Genomic DNA, 20,523 nt, shown 5'->3' on the forward strand with positions numbered 1-20,523 from the left:
GATTTAAATTTCATCAAGATCATATAACACAAGCTCAATATTCAGAAATGAACTGTATTTCTTTTTTTTTTTTTAAAGATTTTTTTTAATTTATTTTTTAACAGAGAGAGACACAGCGAGAGAGGGAACACAAGCAGCGGGAGTGGGAGAGGCAGAAGCAGGCTTCCCGCCGAGCAGGGAGCCCGACGCGGAGCTCGATCCCAGGACCCTGGGATCATGACCTGAGCCGAAGGCAGACGCTTAACGACTGAGCCACCCAGGCGCCCAAACTGTATTTCTATACACCAACAACGAACTACCTGAAAACGATATTAAAATTCCACTTGTAATAGCATCAAAAATAATAAAATACCTTGGAATAAAACAAAAGAAGTGCAATATTAATACACTGAAATAGTGCTGAAAAAAACTGAAGACCTAAATAAATAAATGGAAAGACATCCCATGTTCATGGATCAGAAGGCTTAATACTGTCAGGATGGCAACGGTCCGCAAAGCAATCTGCAGGTCCCATGGGATCCCTATCAAAATCAAAGATGGTCCAAGTTTCTTTTTTGCAGAAACTAGTAAGTTGATCCTAAAATTCCTATGGAAACACAAAGAAGCAAGCACAGCTGATCTCGTAAACAACGGAGGAGGACTCACACTTCCTGACTTCAAAGCTTTCTACAGAACCACGGCAGTCGCAGGACCACAGTGCTGGCGTCAGGGTATACAGTCTAGGAGACAGGACTGAGTCCACAAATAACCTCGGACACTGATGACCACTGGCTCCTACAATAGCACCAAAATCTCGCCATGTGCACAAGGATGAAGTGAAACCTTTCCCTCACACCACATACAAAAACTAGATACACAGATCTAAATATAAGAGCCAAAACGATAAAAATCTTAGAAAACACAGAAGCAAATCTCCATGACCTTGGGCTAGGGAAGGATCCTTAGATATGACACCTAAAGCATGAGCAACAAAAAGAAAAAAGGATAGGCTGGACTCTACAAAAATTACAAACATTTGTGCTATAAGCAATACAATCAGGAAAGTGCAAAGATGACTCACAAAATGGGAGCAAATATTTGCAAATCATATAAGCTGAAAAGGGACTTATATCCAGAATATATAAAAACCCTCGCAACTCAACTTGATAGTAAAAAATGGAAAATAAGTGAGCAATAATAAAGACATACAACCCAATTTTAAAAGGAGAAGATTGGGGGCCCCTGGGTGGCTCAGTCAGTTAAGCGTCTGCCTCAGCTCAGATCATGATCCCGGGGTCCTGGGATCAAGCCCCACAACGGGCTCTCTGCTCAGCGGGAGTCGGCTTCTCCCTCTCCCTCTCTCTCTGAAATAAATAAATAAAATCTTTAAAATACCTCCAAAAACAAAGGTGATATACAGACTGTTTGCAGACGTGTAAGAGCTAGAAGAATCTACTGTCAGACCTGCACTGCAAGAAAAATTACAGTCTCTCAGGCACAGGGAAGAAGACACTGGCTGGACAGGTGGATCTGCACAAAGGGATGAGGCATCAAAACTGTAACAACATGGCTAAAAACACCAAAGAAATAAAGGGACTGAATCTCAATGATTAAATTTTAGAGGGAGACGCAAGGCCTCAAGCATTCAGGATTTAAAAAAAAAAAAAATTGCCTAAACACAGGAAGGGGCCACATGGCTTAATACCCATGTGAGGAAGAGCAGGGGCACTGATCCAAGGGACCCCAGAAATAGTGCAGCACCACTTGAGGCCCTCCTGGCCACACTGGGGACAGTTTAGCTCGGGGGCTGTTCTGAGAATGGTCATCAGAAGTGTGGCAGCAGGAGCAGGAGAAGGGAGGGCACAGGAGGCCTGAGGCCATCTTCCAGTGCCAAGGGGCAGCAGGTGAAGCAAGGAGCCTTGCTCTCTAGGGCCCTCTGTGGTGGAACGGAGCAGATCACTGTGAAGAAGCACTTTCCCCTATGCTGACTACACTTCAGACAGGGCCCCCCAGGAGATGAGGGGCCCACGCCCAGAGAGCTCACATGGAAGTGGAAGGCAGGAGAGGTCACCTGGCCTGGAGGCTGGGTCAGAAGATCTTCAGAGACTTCACTAGCCATGGAACAATCATTCTCCGTATGTCATATTATTTCTACTTACAAATCAGTACTACTCACCAGTGTCCATACACAGAAAGTTCTTCAGAGTACCCAACCCCAAGACGTACTCTTAAGTGTCAACTCTATAAAAACCTATGTCACCATCACATAAGGCAAGGCCACACATGCCTGCTTCCCCTGCCGACATGAAAACCCTCAGGTACCATCCAGCAGCCCCTACCCTATGAGAGACTCCAACGTGCATTTTTAAAGCAGACACTGACACCTGCTCGCAGCGGGGAGTCCTACCTGCTGACCTCACCTGGATCCACTGTTCGCGGTTGATCTCCACACCATTGGCCCGCAGTGAGGTGATGGCTCGGTCAATGATCTTCTCTACCATCTGTGTGTTCCCATTGGCTTCCTCCAGCTTGGCAGCCGTGATCCAGATGTGCCGGTCTGTAGGGATGTTCTCACGTGCCTTATTTAAGACCTTGCGGGCATTTTCATAGGTCTCTAGCCTTGCCAGAGCAAGCCAGAGCTGTATGGAGAGAAAACCAGCAAACAAGAGGACGGTACTCAGCACAACCTGCCAGGTCAAACGGTGAGCCAACCTTATTGGGCTGCAACACTTCCACAAAATTCTCCCTTCCCCTCCTTCCCTCCTTCTTTTAGATCTTATTTATTGAGAGACAGCAAGAAAGAAAGCAGGGTGGGAGGGGCAGAATGAGAAGGAAAAAATCTCAAGCAGACTCCACGCTGAGCAGAGCCCGATGTGGGGCTCGATCTCACGACCCTGAGATCATGACCTGAGCTGAAACCAAGAGTCGGACGATTAACCGACTGAACCACCCAGGCGCCCCTCCACAAAATTCTTTCTAATAGCTCTCAAGGATCCTTTAAACAGAACCCACCAATGTGTACAACATTTTCACCTGATCTGATAACTGTTCAGTTATGTTTCTGACTTAGTGACTCTGGTTAACGTGAGACGCTGAGATTCTCAGTCACACGTTTCAAACACCAGTTAAACGTACACAGTATGTCAGACTCATTCCAGGTGTTGGACAGAGGGTGAGCAGGACGTGACTGCTGACTTCACAAAGGACACATGGGTGTTCAGCTTTCTGGGGTTCTCACACCCTGGCTGTTAATTCTGCAACATTTCATCACCAAAGATGTGTATGGGCTCTATTTACTTTTATATAAATAAATTAAGATTAATTTTGCTTGGAGAATTTCACAATACCCTTAAGATAATTAAAGACATATTGGATATCAAAAAACCAAGACTAAAAATCATCGCACAGAATGTTGTGAACCAGAATGTTTGAAACTAAAGACATCCAACTAGCTTTGAGGCAACGAGCCAAGCTCATGCTGGGCTGAGAGAAAGATCGATCAGTATTTTCTATCACCCTCCACTGTTCAGGTCCCATTTACAAACTCTGAGCTGAATTAGGCCTGGGCCCTGAAAAAGAGTGCTGTGCACCGAACTCTCTGGAGTGGCCAGAGACCAGCTAAGTTCCTGTTCTGCACTTGCATCAGGAGCGTGACTCTGCCTGGCAGCCGCAGTACAAGGTGGCCTCCTGTGACTTCATGCTGCCTCACAGTCCCAGAAATCAGGGTTCAATGCTCAGCTGATGCCACTTCCCGCCGCTGTACTTGGACACGGGCCAAGCCTGGTGGACTCACCTCCACACTGGTGGGGCAGCACTCCACAGCTCGGCTGAGCATGATTCGAGCATCTTCAGGCTCCTCCAGCTCAACAGCCGCCTTCCACAAGCGAACAGAGTTTGGAACATGTTCAAGGGCTTGGAAAGGTCAAACAAGAAAAGGTCACAGAAAAGCAGAAGCAAAAGCAGGATGCTCATGTCCCAAAGAATGTTGCTGCCAGCAGGGTCAGAAGACCTCTCCCTCGGGGACAGGCCAGGATCATACACCTGCCCCTTATACAGGGCCTCTCAAGCCTGGGGCAGACGCAACCAAGATCAAGGTGGAGCATCCTGAATCACAAGCAAGGCTGAGCCACAGCAGACGACTGAAGGCGGCACAGGGGGCTGTACGTGGTCTCTGCTCCCATTCAGGCTTGAAAATCAACGTTATAAAACAAAGCCAGGCAACCACAAGAAGAAAATCACCTTCACATGAAGAGCTCGGCCAGGCAGGTTGTGGGTGAGTGTGCAGAAGTCAAGGGAAAAGAAAACAGAAGTGGCCCTGGGATACATGTATCTCCAGGCTGGCATGCATCAGAGGGCTGGCTGGGCGTGAGCCCCTTCCTGGCCCCTGAGTCACACACTGTGTGGTGACATCATGATCACGGCAGCCGAGCCTCACGCGCTCTGGAGCAGGTGGGCTCCTTCGGTGGCCCCCAGGCAGCCAGCACATGTAGGGACATCAGGGAAGGGGGACAGACTCCCAGAAAAAGCTACCAGTTTGTGCAGTCCAGAAACTTCCAAACCTTTGTTTAAGCAACCTTTCTTCATATGCAATTTACCAAAAAGCCCCCAACAGAAGGCAGATAAACACAGAGCTCTGCGGTATGAGTATCAGGAGAGTGAGGTCAGGGCCTTAGTCAGCCCCTGGCAGGGGTGGGCTGACAGAGAAAAGCACAGCTCAGGTCACCAGCAGGAAGCCAGAGCACCTCTAAGGCAGATCCCAAAGGGGTTCTTGTTTCTCAGAAACAGAAGGGCCAAGCGTGTAGAAAACATTCCTAATATGTAACAGTGCAGAATCTGCAGACCCACAAAGTTTCTCGCATGGAATCAGGGCACAGACTGGGGCCACCTAGGACACCTGGAGGAAGCCAGGATGCAACATGCTGAGCCTCCCTCACCGGCAGAAGCAGTTGGCAGGCCTCAGGGGGCACATGGCCCCCACCTGCTCCATGGGGCTGTGTACATGTAGCAGGATCACACAGGGCCATTCGGGGTTCACAGAATCCCTCCCAAGGGTGCCACTGAGCCCACCACTGAGCCAAGTCCCTTCCCAGAGAACTATTCCCTTGTCAGCCCCTGGACTAGGCTGATATCCTGGACCCAATCCATCGGGAGGGGTAGGGATTGGCTCTCACTGTTGGATGTGCCTTCCCTGCCTACAGAACTCTGCCAGCACCACCATCCACAGAGCTGGATGCCAGCACCACACACTCATCATGTGTTCAAGAAACTTACCTCACAGCAAAAGACATGCAGCAAAGGGGTCAGGCCATGGGATACCCTGGCCTTACCACACCCCCATCATTCGAAGCCAAGGCCTGGCAGAACAGTGGGACACTACAGAGCATTCAAAACACTGGCTGGGAGAAACACCCCAAAGCAACAGGCCTTGACCTTATAGGATGCAAAAAAAAACCAAAACAAACTACAGTGGTGGTTCTCACACAGCCAAAACACATAGGTCTAGGAAAAAGGAGTGACATCCAAGCGACTGAAGGTCCCACTGGGAAAGCCTGGTTCCCACCTCAACCTGTGAACTCTGCTGTCAGGAGGTCTCCTCCCAAGGGAAGATGTGCCCACCAAGGCACACAGCCACAGCCGTCCCACAATGAACACCGACACAGGCATGCATCTCTCCACCTTCTGACGCCAGTGCACCAGCCCTGGCTGAAGAAAGGAGCTCTGACGCCCAAGGTGAGACTGAGCTGCCACAGTGTCCTGGGGGACAAGAGCCCAGAGTCTTAAGGCCTGGCTCAGTATTCCCGTTTCCAAGAGTTAGTTCATGGGAGTACAGCAGCCCAAGAAAGCAAGACCGCTGAGGCTTTAGCCCCTTCAGAAATAACAGTTTGAGTCACTGGTCCAGGTAAAGAACCCTGACCAGGTAAGGTGCTAGCAGTCCAGTAACCAGCCAGAGAAACAAGGACATAGAACTACACCCATTCTCCTGCTGCTTCTGCAGACACATGCTGACTACTCTGCCTCTGCCTTCCTTCTCCCTATTACACTGGGTATCAGTGGAAGTGAACTTCATAATTCAACCTCTAGCACACAGAACTTCCAGGTGGAACTGAAGTCATTAACTTCAGAGTCACTAACTTCACCCAGAGATGGGTATGACACCAAGGAACCTGTGTCTCCACTTTTTGGGAGACAGTGGGAACTCCTCCACTGGCGTCCCATCAGCTATCCAGACGATAAAGCTAAAGCCAACTGCTGCCAGCCGGTCCAGCTCTTACCAAGGGTCTTCCCAGAGACAGCGACCATGCTGTAAGGCTACTTTGAGAGGCTACACCCAGCCGGTGTATAAGGGGCAGCCCAGACGGGAAAAGACCAGACGGAACTAGATATACCTGCCAGCAGAGGATGGGCACACACAGCTCTGGCCCTGCAGGGAGGACACTCTGGTGCTATCCCTGTGCTCACAGTGACCCAACAGTGACAGCCACTGGAGGCTGCTGTGCTTTATGCACCCCAACACAGGGTTTCGGGGCAAAGTAACCTCGCTTTTATAGGACTGTATTAATTACAGAGTAACATAGGGCTTCATACCTATCGTGGTGAGCTGAACTGACAGGAAGCAGCCAATGGCCTAGCCACAGGCCCACATGTGCCCTTACAGACAAGGATATCGCAGCTCAGAGGTCAAGTATCACACTCAAGGTCACTCGGCCTCTTCAGGTGTCAGACTAGCATTCCAAGCTCAAGTTCTCCCAACAAAGGACTAAGATGTCAGCTGCCAACCAACTAAGACCCAGAGCTCACATGCCAGCGACTAAGGGCTGGCAGGGTGTCCTGAGTCACTGATGGAAGTAACTGTCATCTTGATTTTCACCAAGAACTAAATGAAGCGGCACCAGAAAAAAAGAATGCTGTTTTTGGAAGTAGTCTAAGGATGGGGGCAGGCCAGGACTAAGACCAGGGAGCAGGGGCAGAGGCCGGCTTGGGGACTCAGTGTTCTCTCTACCTTAGCACAACTCTCTGAGAGAAGCAGAGCCAGGACAGCCATTGCCCTAGAGATCCAGGACGTCCTGGAAAAGCCATCACTCAACACTGCCTTGCAGGCCCTGCAGGCCCCACCTCCATGCCCCACTCCCCTCTCCAAATCTGAAGCCAGCTGGAAATGAACCCAGGTAATCTGGTGGTGAAAAAGGAGTGGCCACAAAGACATTCTGACCATTCATCACGAGATTGTGGCAGGCAAGATTCAGGAGAGCTTTCCCAAATAAATAATGCTAATTACCCAGAGTTTAATGTGTTTGTCATTAAAGAACTATTTTTCTGGCTGAAAAAAGATAAGTTGATTTTTTTTTAAGATTTTATTTATTCATCTATTTGAGAGGGAGAGAGGAGAGGGGGAGAGGGGAGAAGGGCAGAGGGGGTGGGAGAGGGAGAATGAATCTGAAGCAGACTCCCGCTGAGTGCAGAACCCCACGCAAGGCAGGGCTGGATCCCACCACCACGAGATCATGACCTGAGCCAAAACCAAGAGTTGGATGCCCAACCGAGCCCCCTAGGCACCCCGAGATAAGCTGATTCCTATAAACCAAGACAGGTTCTAACTTTCTGTTCCTGGCCTCATTTTAAGAGTGGCTCTGAGTATTTAATGGGTAGTAAAACAGGAAACCAGACCCAAGAGAGGAAAACACACTTGAATGCACAGAAGCACACAGTCATGGTCACACACAAGGGGGACTCCGCCTGGCCTCTATCAAACACAGAAACTGTATGTGATAACACTCGCATGGCCTGATGTCACACACCTCTAATATTTTACTCAAACACACATCTTAACAATAAGAGTTGGAAACCTCACTGAAAACTGCCCTCAATCCCACAAAATATACTTTATTTGACCTGCACTACAAGTTCAAGTAGAATATGCCATCTGCACGAGTCTACTCCACATCAACCCTCTGACTCGCATCTGCTCTGGAAGGGAGATCGAAAGCACAGTTCGGGGGAGGGAGAAATGCTGCTCTTTATACCAACTCCACAATAATGACAAAGCACGACAAAAGCTCCATCTCGGCAGTGAATCCTGGATGGAATCGGCTTCCCCCGTATGCAAACCACGCACTGACAGGAGCTGACGGCACACGCCACCTTGCTTGCAGCACCAGGTGAGAAGATGAGGTGCTGTCACGTGACCTTGCACAGGCTTCAGGAGATGGGAGGGGCTCAATTAATGCACACCTCTGCTGTGACTACCCAACTGGTTCAGCCTTAGAACCAAATGACGTGCTGCTAGCTGCCACAGCATCAGGCTCCTCATGGTGGAAAGGACCAACACCCCGAGACCTGCTTTGGACTGGCTTGGCTTGCCCTTCAAATACACCCCCACATCGAGCCCTAAGCAGCAGGTTCCGAGTGAGTACTGCTCTCATCTTACAGATGTGGAAAACCTGCTCACTTCACTCAAGGGCACACGACAGGAAAAGGCAGGAGTGGGACCTAAACCCAAACCGGAAACTGCCTCCCAGTCCCAGACAGTCCAGGAGCAGGGACAACCCAGCCCAGAAAAAGGCCCCAAAATGCTACCCATTCCTTAGCCAGTACCACCAAAAAACTGAGCAAAGCAGCAAAAAGTCTGCTCTCCAAGAGCCTGGGCACCAGGAACAGAAGAGACAGCACCTCCTTCAGGGGGACCACAGCCCCAGACGCGCCTGCTGGTGATGGCCTTCCCAGGGAGGCTCACCTTTCCGGAGAACCCGCTTCTTGGCACGAATGTCTGTTTCCAGCTCTGCTGCTCGGATGTAAATCCTAACAGACTGTGGAAGGTGACGGACAGCTTGAGCTACCACAGCTTTGGCTGTGTCCCCAGGCTGCAACCTGGCTGCTTCTAGCCAGACATCTTCACTCTGTGGGGCAAAATGAAAGAATAGGAAGTGTACATGCAGACTGGAATCTGAGATGGAGCCTCAGGAACAGGAGGGGCTGGGCTCATCAGACCTATGGCCCCAGGTTTTACAATCAAACAAAAATCCATCAGCTTGGCCTCAAGTACGCCTACACCAGAGACCCCTGTAATGTCACTGCTTGGGAACGTGGTTACAGCACCTCTGTGTCCCCAAGTCGGGGAGACACACAACAGCACCATGAGAGAACAGTCTGCCCTTCAGGGTGACAGGTAAACCAACAGACGATTCGGAGACCTATCAGCAGCTGGCTGTGCGATGGCCTGAGTTCTCCTTTATGCCTGATGTCCTGGCGTAAGTATTCAGAGAGGGTATCTTTCATTGCCAAGGGCGCCCTAGTCTGCACAACAGAGAGCGACCTTTACAGGTTCTCATAGGACTTTTTAAAACTTGTCTAGTCACTCTACCTCCCAAAAAAGTGCTGGAATAGTCTCCTAAGAGTTACATTAATTTTTATGTTTCTTACATTAGGTGGGGTGGAAAAGCTGACCAAGTTAGCTTTCTTGTTAAGGTTATCCTGCCATTAAACTAATCGTAGGTGGGCCTTCACTCTTAAGTGAAAATAAGCAGGAAAAGCCTTTTCCCACTTTTTCCCCTCTTCCCTCTTGCCTGTCCTCCTGTCTGCAGTTTCTTTTTTTTTTTTTTTTTAAAGATTTTATTTATTTATTTGAGAGAGAGAGAATGAGAGAGAGCACGAGAGGGAAGAGGGTCAGAGGGAGAAGCAGACTCCCTGCTGAGCAGGGAGCCCGATGCGGGACTCGATCCCGGGACTCCAGGATCATGACCTGAGCCGAAGGCAGTTGCTTAACCAACTGAGCCACCCAGGCGCCCCTGTCTGCAGTTTCAACACCAAAAGGCAGGTAGGTTAGTCTACCTCGAGTTCACATCCCACGGGACACGTCCCTCCTGCCTATGACAGACACCCAGGTTCCCCCTGGGTTTGGCATGGTACAGCCTTCCAGGAAAATGCCCTAACTCGGGCCTTACCTTGGGGCACATCTCTGTCCCTTTCATGATAAGGTTTCGTGCTACTTGCAGCTTCCCAGTGACTTCTTCCAGGCGGGCTGACGCAATCCAGGCTGGTGGGTGATGAGGGTTAGTCTCCCGAACAGACTTAAGGAGCAGCCGTGCCTTCTTGATGTCACTGTGAGGGCGAGAAAGCACACAGGGTCAGCAGCCACACTACTGAGGATGTGCCCGGCCCCAGAGTGCAGGCACCCGTGTAGCGACTGTCAAATCTGATGTCCTAAGTGATGTAAGTAGCAGTGTAGGACACTGTTAGCAAGGTGCTTTCTAGCTCAGCATGCACACAAATTTGGAATATTATTCATAACACATTTAATATCCACAATGAACAGAGATACGTAGAAAACCAACCCACTTCACCATGTATTTCTTAGAGTAACCACATCCTATTTTGGCTGCATATTTTTCAAATAAAATCCAAAATATTCTAGGCAACCTGAGTCCCACCCCACCCTACCAGTTCCACAGAGCACTCACTTGATATCCCCTCCGTGGGTTGGGATCATGGAGTTTAAATCCGTCAGATAGCCTTTGGGGTCAACCACAGTCTGTCCACTCACTGAGTCAGACACCTACAAGACAGGCCAAGCCAAGTGGATTGCAGAGAGTCAAAGATGCCCAAAACCAAGTACCCAGAGGCCCCTGGAGCCCCTCCCATGATCCTGACCATGAGTGAACATGGAAACTGTAAAAGTAGGAAAACCTTAACTCAAACAGTTTATGATGATCACAAACGAATTTCACATCTATAAAACAAAGATAAATATATAAAAAAGAAATCATAAAAGGCCCAGGAAAAAAACTCAACTAAACATAAGTTTTAAAAATGAGTGAAACCTAGAAATCAAAGTAAAAGATTATTCCAGCTAACTTTCTTTAAATATGCAAACAGCAGTTCATTATACCATTCTCTCCAGCTGTGAGTCTTAAAATCACCACGATAGGGCGCCTGGGTGGCTCAGTTGGTTAAGCGACTGCCTTCGGCTCGGGTCATGATCCTGGAGTCCCGGGATCAAGTCCCGCATCGGGCTCCCTGCTCAGCGGGGAGTCTGCTTCTCCCTCTGACCGTCTTCCCTCTCATGCTCTCTGTCTCTCATTCCCTCTCTCTCAAATAAATAAATAAAATCTTTAAAAAAAAAAAATCACCACGATAAACAATAACCAAAAAACCCCAAATGAAACATGGGCAGAGGGTCCTAGGGAACACAGCAAGACAAGGAGGAAAGTGGCACAGACTGGGATGGAAAAGATAAAGTTCTGTCTGTAGGTGACTGTCTATGTAGAAAATCCAAAGAATCAACATAAAAACAATTTTAGCAAGATTGTAGGATACAAGGTTGACATACAAAAGTCAACCATTTTCTTATATATCAGCAATAAGCAAAAGGGATCTGAAATTAAAAACACAGTACCGGGGCGCCTGGGTGGCTCAGATGGTCAAGCGTCTGCCTTTGGCTCAGGTCATGGTCCCAGGGTCCTGGGATGGAGCCCCGCATCGGGCTCCTGGCTCAGCGGGAAGCCTGCCTCTGCCTCTCCCTCTCCCTCTCCCTCTGCCTCTCCCCCTGCTCATGCTCTCTCTCTCTCTGTGTCTCAAATGAATAAATAAAATCTTTAAAAAAAACACACACAGTATCATTTACGTTAGCACAAAAACGTGAAATACTTACGTGTTAATCTAACAAATACATACACGATCTCTATGAGGAAATCTACCAAACTCTGAGGAAAGAAATCAAAGAACTAGATGAATGGAGAGACAGTCCATGTTCCTGGGCAGGAAGAAGATGTCCCTTCTTCCCATCTTCATCTGCAGAGTCCTCGCAATCCCAGTCAAAATCCAGCAAGCCATTTTTGCGGATATCGACAAATTGATTCTAACGCTTCTATAGAAAATCAATGAGCCACAGTAGCTGACACAACACTGAAGAACAAAGTCAGAGGGTTGATACTACCCAACTTTAAGACTTACTGCAAAGTCACAGTAATCAAGACAGTGTGTAATGTTGAAAAATTAGACAAGTACATCAGTGGAACAGAATAGAGCCCAGGGGCGCCTGGCTAGCTCAGTTGCTAGAGCATGTGACACTTGATCTAAGAGTCGTGAGTTTAAGCCCCGTGTTGGGCACAGAAATTACTTTGGTGGGGGGAGGGAGGGGGAACAGAGCCCAGAAATGCAGTCAACTGGTCTTTGACAAAGGAGCAGAGGAACATAATGGAGCAAGAACAGTCTCTTCCACAAATGGTGCTGACCCACTGGACATCCACATGCAGAAAAACAAAACCACAGACCTTACACCCTTTGGTGATGACTTTTTAGATACAACACCAAAGGCACAATCCACAACAGAAAGAAAACTAGACTTCATTAAATTAAAAAATTTCTCTGAAAGCCACTGGTCAAGGAAATAAAAATACAAGCCATAAAAGACATATCTGATAAAAGACTTATATCCAAAACACACAAAGAACTATCAAAACTCAACAATAAGAAAACAATCCAACTAAAAAATGGGTCAGGGCATCTGGGTGGCTCAGTCGGTTAAGTGTCTGCCTTTGGCTCAGGTCATGATCCTGGGATCAAGTCTGGCGTCGGGCTCCTTGCTCAGCAAGGAGTCTGCTTCTCCCTCTCCCCTCCCCGCTGCTTGTGTGTGCTCCCTGATAAATAAATAGAATCTTAAAAAAAAAAAAAGGGTCAAAGACCCTGAGACACCTCACCAAAGAAGACATACAGATGACAAATAAGCATATGAAAAAAGATGCTCTACATATGTCACCAGAGAAATGCAAATGAGAACAACAGTGAGATACTACTACACACCTCTTAAAATGGGCAAAATCCAGAACACTGACACCAAAGGCTGGTGAGGGTGTGGAGCAACAGGAACTCTCATTGGTTGCTGGTGGGAATGCAAAATGGTGCAGTCACTTTGGAAGACAGTTTGGTGGTTTCTTACCAAGCTAAACATACTCTTCCATATAATCCTGCAATCACACTCCTTGATATTTACCCAAAGGAGTCGAAAACTTATATCTACACACACACAAAAAAACACTGCACACAGATGTTTGTAGCGGCTCTATTCAAAATTGCCAAAACTTGGAAGCAACCAAGATGTCCTTCAGTAAGTGATGAGAGATAAATAAACCGCAGTAGATCCAGAAAATGGAGCAATATTCAGTGATAAAAGAAATGAGCTGTCGGGGGCCTGCGTGGCTCAGTCTCTTAAGCGTCTGCCTGCAGCTCAGGTCATCTCAAGGTGCTGGGATCGAGCCCCGCGTTGGGCTCCCTGCTCAGCGAGTCCACTTCTCCCTCTCCCTCTGCCCCTCTCCCCACTCATGCATGTGCTTTCTCTCTCTCTCTCTGAAATAAATAAAATCTTAAAAAAAAAAAAAAGAAAGAAAGGAGCTGTCAAGCCATGAAAAAACATACAGGAGTACACGTGAAATTAATGTAACATTGTGTGTCAACTATACTTCAATTAAAAAAAAATTTTTTTAAAGAAACAGCCATCAAGCATGCAAAAAGATGCCAAATCTTATTAAAATTAAGGCTAATGTGAATTTAAAAAAAAAAAAGGACGGACATGGAGGAACCTTAAATGTATATCACTAAGTGAGAGAAGCCAATCTGAGAAAGCTACACACGGTATGGTTCCAACTATGTGACGTTGTGGAAAAGGCAGAACTATGGAGACAGTAAAACATCAGTGGTTGCCAGGCGTTAGGGGGTGAGGAGGGATGAGCAGGCAGAACACAGAGCATTCTCAGGGCAGTGAGACTATTCTGTGATACTGTAGCTTATCCTTGAACAGCGCCGGCTGAACTACACAGGTCCACATGGATCTTTTTCAATACGACATAGTACTACAGATATATTTTCCCTTATGATTTTCTTAGTAACATTTTCTTTTTTTTTGAGCTTATGTTATTCTAAGGGTACAGTACGTGATAGATATAACATGTGAAATGTGTTCGTCAACTGTTGAAGTTATCAATAAGGCTTCCAGTCAACAACAGGCTTTAGCAGTTAAGTTTTTGGGGAGTAAAAAGTTATATGCGGATTTCCAATTGAGCAGGAAGTCAATGCCCCAACCCCTGCATTGTTCAAAAGTCCACTACATAATGGTGGATACATGTCATTACACATTTGTCCAAATCCATAAAATGCACAACACCAAGAATGAATCCTAACATAAACTATGGATTTGGGTGACAATACGTAAATGTAGGTTCATCAATTTTAATAAATGGCCCACTCCAGGGAGGACGTTGGTAACAGAAGACGTTGTACATGTGCAGGCACAGAGGTTACATGGGAAATCTCTGTCCTTTCATCTCAACTTTGCTGTGAATCTAAAAACTGCTCTTAAAAAAAAAAGGGGGGGGGCGCCTGGGTGGCTCAGTCGTTGAGCGTCTGCCTTCGGCTCAGGTCATGATCTCAGGGTCCTGGGATCGAGCCCCGCATCGGGCTCCCTGCTCGGCGGGAAGCCTGCTTCTCCCTCTCCCACTCCCCCTGCTTGTGTTCCCTCTCTCGCTGTGTCTCTCTCTGTCAAATAAATAAAATCTTAAAAAAAAAAAAAAATGGGCAGCTCCTCCCCAGTGCTGCTGCAGAGGTGGCAGCCATCTCTTGTTCAGCATCAAGGCTGCCCTTGACCTCTGGTGAAGCCCAAGATCATCAAAAAGTGGACCAAAAAGTTCATCCAGCACCAATCAGACCGGTATGTCAAAATTAAGTGCAACCGGTGGAAACCCAGAGGCACTGACAGCAGGGTGCATGCAAGATTCAAGGGCCAGATCTTGACGCCCAGCAATGATTACAGCAGCAACAAGACAACGCACACACTGCCAGGGGCTCTGGAAGTTCCTAATCCCAATGTCAAGAAGCCTGAGGTGCTGAGTGCAACAAATCCACTGTGAAGAGACTGCTCACAATTTTTCCTCCAAGAACTGCAGAGCCACTGTGGAAAGAGCAACCCAGCTGGCCCTCAGAGTCACCAATCTCAATGCCAGGCTGCACAGCAAGGAAAATGAAAAGACGGCTTACGTGCATGTTTTATTTGTGAATATAACTGTAAAACTATCAAAAAAAAAAATGGGTAAAGGACCTGAGTAGACATTTCTCCAAGGAAAAGACACAAGAAGACATTTCTCCGCATGAAAAGACACTCAAAAACACTAATCAGGGAAACATGAAGGAGAACCACCACAATGAGATACTACTTCACACCCATCACAATGGCTATTTCCAAAATATCAGAAAATAACAGATGTTGTCCAGGATATGGAGGAACCAAAACCCTTACGCAGCACTGCTCTGCTGGAAATATAGAATGGTGCAGCTGCTCTGGCAAACAGTATGGAGGTGCCTCAAAACATTAAACAAAGAATCACTATATGATCCACAATTCCACTTCTGGGTTTATACCCAAAAGAACTAGAAGCAGGGACTCAAACAGCTATCTGCACACCCATGTCCACAGCAGCACTAGGCACACTAGGCACAGCAAAGGCCAAAAGGTGGAAGCTACCCAAGTGTCTGTTGACAGACTAGTAGATAAAACGGGATCCATCCATTCATACAATGGAGTATTTTTCAGCTTTAAAAAGAAAGGAAATATGGACACACACAACTACAACGTGGATGAGCCTTGGGAATGTTATGCTAAGTGAAACAAGCCAGGCCCAGAAGGACAAATACTGTACGGATCCAGTCACAGGAGGAACCCAGGGCTGTCACATTCATAAAGACAGAAGTTAACAGGGTCTGGGGTAGGAAATGGGAAGTTCATGGGGACAGAGCCTCAGTTTGGGAAGATGAAAAAGTTCCAGAGACCAGTGGTGGCGACAGCTGTACAACAGTATGAATGCACTTAATGTCATTGTCTGTACACTTAAAAATTGTTATAATGGTAGCTTTTATCATACATATTTTACCCCAAAAAAGTTACCATATAAAGTTTTTCTAAAGAAATTATTTCTGGGGCGCCTGGGTGGCTCAGTTGTTAAGCGTCTGCCTTCAGCTCAGGTCATGATCCCAGGGTCCTGGGATGGAGCCCCGCATTAGGCTTCCCACTCAGTGGGGAGTCTGCTTCTCCCTCTGCCCCTTCCCCTGCTTGTGCTCTCTCTCTCTCTCTAATAAAAAGATAAAATCTTAAAAAAATAAAAATAAAAATAAAGAATTTATTTCTACATTCCACAAACAAGTCTAAAAGAGTAACAAGTACAGAAGACACATGCAACAGAGATGATAATTCTCATCAAAACAAAGGAGGGAGGGGCGCCCGGGGGGCTCAGTGGGTTAAGCGTCTGCCTTCAGCTCGGGTCATGATCCCAGGTTCCTGGGATCAAGCCCCGCATCGGGCTCCCTGCTCCGCGGGAAGCCTGCTTCTCCCTCTCCCACTCCCCCTGCTTGTGTTCCCTCTCGCACTGTGTCTCCCTCTGTCAAATAAAATCTTTAAAAAAAAAAAAAAAAAGGAGGGAAATGGGCAGAGCAAATGACAAAAGAAGCTTGTCACAGAAAAACTGCCAAAGACTGACTAAAACATACAGGGAAAGATGCTCGACCTCACCACTAATAAAACCGAAAACTAAACCAAGGCTTGCTTATGGGGGGGGAGGCAGAGGGGGTCCTGCCCTCAAATCAGTGATGACGACAGAGGTGATGCCCTCAACCCAGTGCCCACAGACTCCGAAATGCCACATGCGGGAGAGACAATTTAGTATTTAAATGAAAAAAAAATCCACTAATTCTACTTTAAAGATACTATAAAAATGTTTAAATGACAGATTCACAAGAGGTTCACCAACACATGGTTTGTCATAGCAAAAAAAGTAGAAACCCAAAAAGTCCCTCAATTAAAGATTAAATCACAATACCCATAAACAGTGAACTATTCTCCAGTTTATAGAGTACACAGCCAAGAACATAAAAAGCTGCAATTTTTTAAATTTACAAGCTACTGATTTTTATTATAAAATATTTGCTCACCATAAAAAATTCAAGTACAGTAAAAGCTCAATTAAAATGTACAAGTTTCCTACTGCATCAAGCACTACGCTACCTTTCCACTTGCAATTACATGTGAAATTTTTCCTTAAAATAATCTAACATGAAGCTCCCACTCCACACCCCTACTTCATGCCCCGGTGGTGTGAGAGTGTAGCCTGGACATCTGCGTGTGCACAGGAGTGTTACACACAACCCCACCACTGGCAGTCAAGCACACGAGCACTCTTCCTCCAGTCTGCATGTTCTCTTGACCTTACACAGTGTTTTCTACTACACACAAGTTTTTAATTCGTATGTAATCAAATTTGAAAGTCTTTTTCTTCATGGTTTCTGGTGTGCATGTCATAATCAGAAAGGGTTTTCTAGAGCACTGAACAATTCACTCAAGTGCAGGGGGAAAATATGCGCACCTAACTTTTTTTACTGAAGTGTAACTAACGTACAATGTGTAACAGGTGTATAACAATGATTTGAAAACTTCGTACGTTACGCAGTGTTCCCCACAACAGATGCAGGCACCGGACAACGTTACGTTACTGACCGTACTCCCTACGCTGTCCTTCTCCCTCCATGACGTGTTTTATAACCAGAGGTTTGTACCTCTTAACCCCCTTTATTTCACCCATTCCCCCAGTTCCCTCCAGCATCCACCAATCTGTTCTCTGTGTTTAAGGGTCTGGTTTCTGGTTGGTGGGTTTGTTCACTTGTTTTGTTTTTTAAAGTCCACACATAAATCAAATCACATGGTATTTATCTTTCTCTGACTTATTTCACTTAGCATAATACCTTCTGGGCCGACCCCTATTGTTGTAAATGACAAGATTATCATTCTTTCGTATGGCTGAGTGATGTACACATGCACTTAATTTCTACGGAAGGATGAAACTTCAGCAACAGAGAGCATGCAGCTTGTCCTAAGTGCCTTTGTTCAGCCTGCCTGCCAGGCCACCCTCTGTCACCTGCAACAGTCCTCAGCCCCCTAAGAGGGAGTAGGAGTGCCACACGGGCGCACTGCACCTGTGCATACCCCGCAGGAAGATGCACAGACCAGCCTGCGTGCAGGGTCCTGCCACTCTTGACGATGGGACAGGAAACACATCATCACAGGTCTGCTTATCTTGTGATAAAGCACTCTGAAAGATGAACTTTCCACTGACATAGATTAGTTTTATAATCAGAAAACAATTTTCTCAATCTGTAGGAAAATGTTGCATGACACAGACTCACCTGGCTCAGCCTCATGTCCATCAGCGTGTTCCTTGCTTGTCCTATCTTCCTCATGTCCAGTTCACCTGTGCCAGGTGTCATCAATCCAGGTGTCATTCCACCTGGGTATGGAGTGTTCAGGCCGCCTGGATAGGGTGTGTTAAGACCTCCAAATTGCTGGGGGCAGGGGCGGGGGGGAGGACAAAAAACACTGGATTGTATTTTCATGCAGAAGAATCCTAACAAGTCTGACATCTTTCCATTGTAGCCTGACAGACATGCAATCCTCCAGACTCAGCACAGCCCAGCTTCTGAACTACAGAAGCACTTACTCTAACACCACCCAAGGCTCCCACTACGGGTCTACCCAAGCAGCCTAAAGACCTATTCGCCTTCTTTTCTGATGCTCACAGTTTGCCGGGGATCCACTGAGGTATGGTTCTCCCCAGTCTGTAGATGTTTGGCAAAGAAACTGTCGGGAACAGGAGTCAGCTTCTCGTAGCGTGGGTGCCGTTGACGTTTGTTTCTGGCATCGCCAACCTCAGGGATGCTCAGCCACTCTTCTTCGGTGACTTCTGCCAACTTCCTCTGGGAACATTTGGCCCCCCAAAAAACATTTATTCTCTGGCAAAATTTCATATGCACAAGAATAACTATGTTCTCCCTGACCCCTAACCCCCAAATCGTCATGGTTTAGAAGGAATTTTGATGCAGAAATTATCTACTTCACTTAGAAAATTCAATTTCTTGGATCTGCTCTACTTCACTCAAATGTAAACTGCTCTGTCAAAGCCCAAAAGACACAGGGTGGAGAACTTTATGTACAAATAGAGTTAAAGTTACTAAGAAAATAAGCTCATATGTCCCATTTTTTTCAGTGGAGGAAGAAGGGATTTTTTTGCACACATACACATAAAATTAAACACACTAAAGCAGGGACCTTCCTCTACCATCTGAATTTAATAAAGAGCAAAAAAGCAAAGTTAGTAAAGTCTCATCAATTCTACCCAATTCTCTGCTGAGTAGGTTAGGTGCATGCTATCCATCCACTTACTTTGAGATCTGAGAACTGCTGTTGGATTTTGGGGCGTTCCATTCGGTATTTCTCAATTTCTTCCTTCTCCCTTTGCTCCCTAGGAAGTAAAATGTGCGCATGCATTAGAAATACTGAAACCCATTCTGAAACAAAGTCATTTTATTATACTTAAATCACCAGAAGCATAATTCCACACCCAAGCAGCTAAATCAAAGGGCACAATGAATACATCCACAAATATACTGACTCAATGATTTACCAAATGAAAATAGGCAGAAACTCACTAAAATAAAAACAAGTTGTCTTACTTTGATACAAATACTTGTATTTGAACATGAGTGTATTTACAGCTTTAAACTTCTACAAAATTCCAAAGGTAGGGCCACCCTACAAAGACTCAGGAAAGCTGACCCACTGTCCCAGTTGTCCTTCTGACTCTCTGCCTGTCACTGCCTCCCTCCCTTCGAAGCAGCAAGTGCACCTGTCAAGACAGCTCTCTGCTCCACCTGCCAGAACTCATGGGCTGTTTTATCCACCCATGCAACTGGTCTTCAGGGATGGACAGCTACTGGGTTCTGGTGATCGAGGAGCAGGTCTAGGCACTCGGAAGAAATCTGTGGGTTACTGTGACAAAGCATCAACCAAGTTAAGCAAACCAGAGTTAATGTGACCCACATAGCTAATACTTCCTAACATTGAGATTTACATTCTCTTCCATAAGGTAAAAGGAAAATATCAGGAATGTGAATGTATTAGAACAAATGATGTGCTTGGAAAAGACAAACACCGCTCCAGCAGCTGGAGAAAGTCAGTCCTTGTGGCTTCTGATGTGAAGCAACATGCACAGATGCACCTATCAAGACTTTCTGGTCAAACACGTTTTACCTGATTTGAATGCAGCCTCAGGATCCAACTTCCACTCCACAGGAAATAGTGCGAGCAGAACAAGTTAAAGGATACCTGAGGAGGTAGGCAGCCATTCCATAGCTTGGGCCCTTCTACAAAACAACTGATCTCTTCAAAAAGCCAGTATCACCAAGAGGTGAAAAAGGCAGCGGAGGGGAGCAGACTAAGGAGACATGACATGAGGAGTGATTCTGATTGTGTCCTGCTTTGAAAAAATGCAGTTCTACTCTATTCTGAAGACGAGCAGGAGGATATGGATGTGAACTGGCTTCAGGTCATCTTTGGGTTAGAGCTTTGGGGTTCATGCTGCTGATGCAACAAAGGTGCTGTCAGTGCAGAGCATAAACTGACCCTGATACGACCCAGCAAAGACCACCAGCAGGTGTGGAAGAAACAAACATGCAAGCTGT

General features: G+C 46.6%; 1 protein-coding gene across 1 annotated transcript in view; it reads right to left on the minus strand.

Annotated features, from left to right (window-relative positions):
• Positions 1-20,523, minus strand: part of PRPF6 (pre-mRNA processing factor 6) — a 45,310-nt gene that overhangs the window by 18,360 nt on the left and 6,427 nt on the right. The window contains exons 4-11 of the mRNA XM_025865013.2: positions 19,226-19,304; positions 18,583-18,759; positions 18,193-18,348; positions 10,434-10,528; positions 9,918-10,074; positions 8,711-8,873; positions 3,773-3,891; positions 2,400-2,618 (exon numbers count right to left, since the gene is read on the minus strand). Coding sequence (XP_025720798.1) covers positions 2,400-2,618; positions 3,773-3,891; positions 8,711-8,873; positions 9,918-10,074; positions 10,434-10,528; positions 18,193-18,348; positions 18,583-18,759; positions 19,226-19,304 — 1,165 coding nt within the window. The remainder of the gene's footprint in view (positions 1-2,399; positions 2,619-3,772; positions 3,892-8,710; positions 8,874-9,917; positions 10,075-10,433; positions 10,529-18,192; positions 18,349-18,582; positions 18,760-19,225; positions 19,305-20,523) is intronic.

This window comes from Callorhinus ursinus, unplaced genomic scaffold (genome assembly GCF_003265705.2).
Source record: "Callorhinus ursinus isolate GAN/ISIS: 27379988/994484 unplaced genomic scaffold, GSC_fseal_2.0 scaffold89, whole genome shotgun sequence".
In the NCBI taxonomy this organism is placed as follows: Eukaryota; Metazoa; Chordata; class Mammalia; order Carnivora; family Otariidae; genus Callorhinus; species Callorhinus ursinus.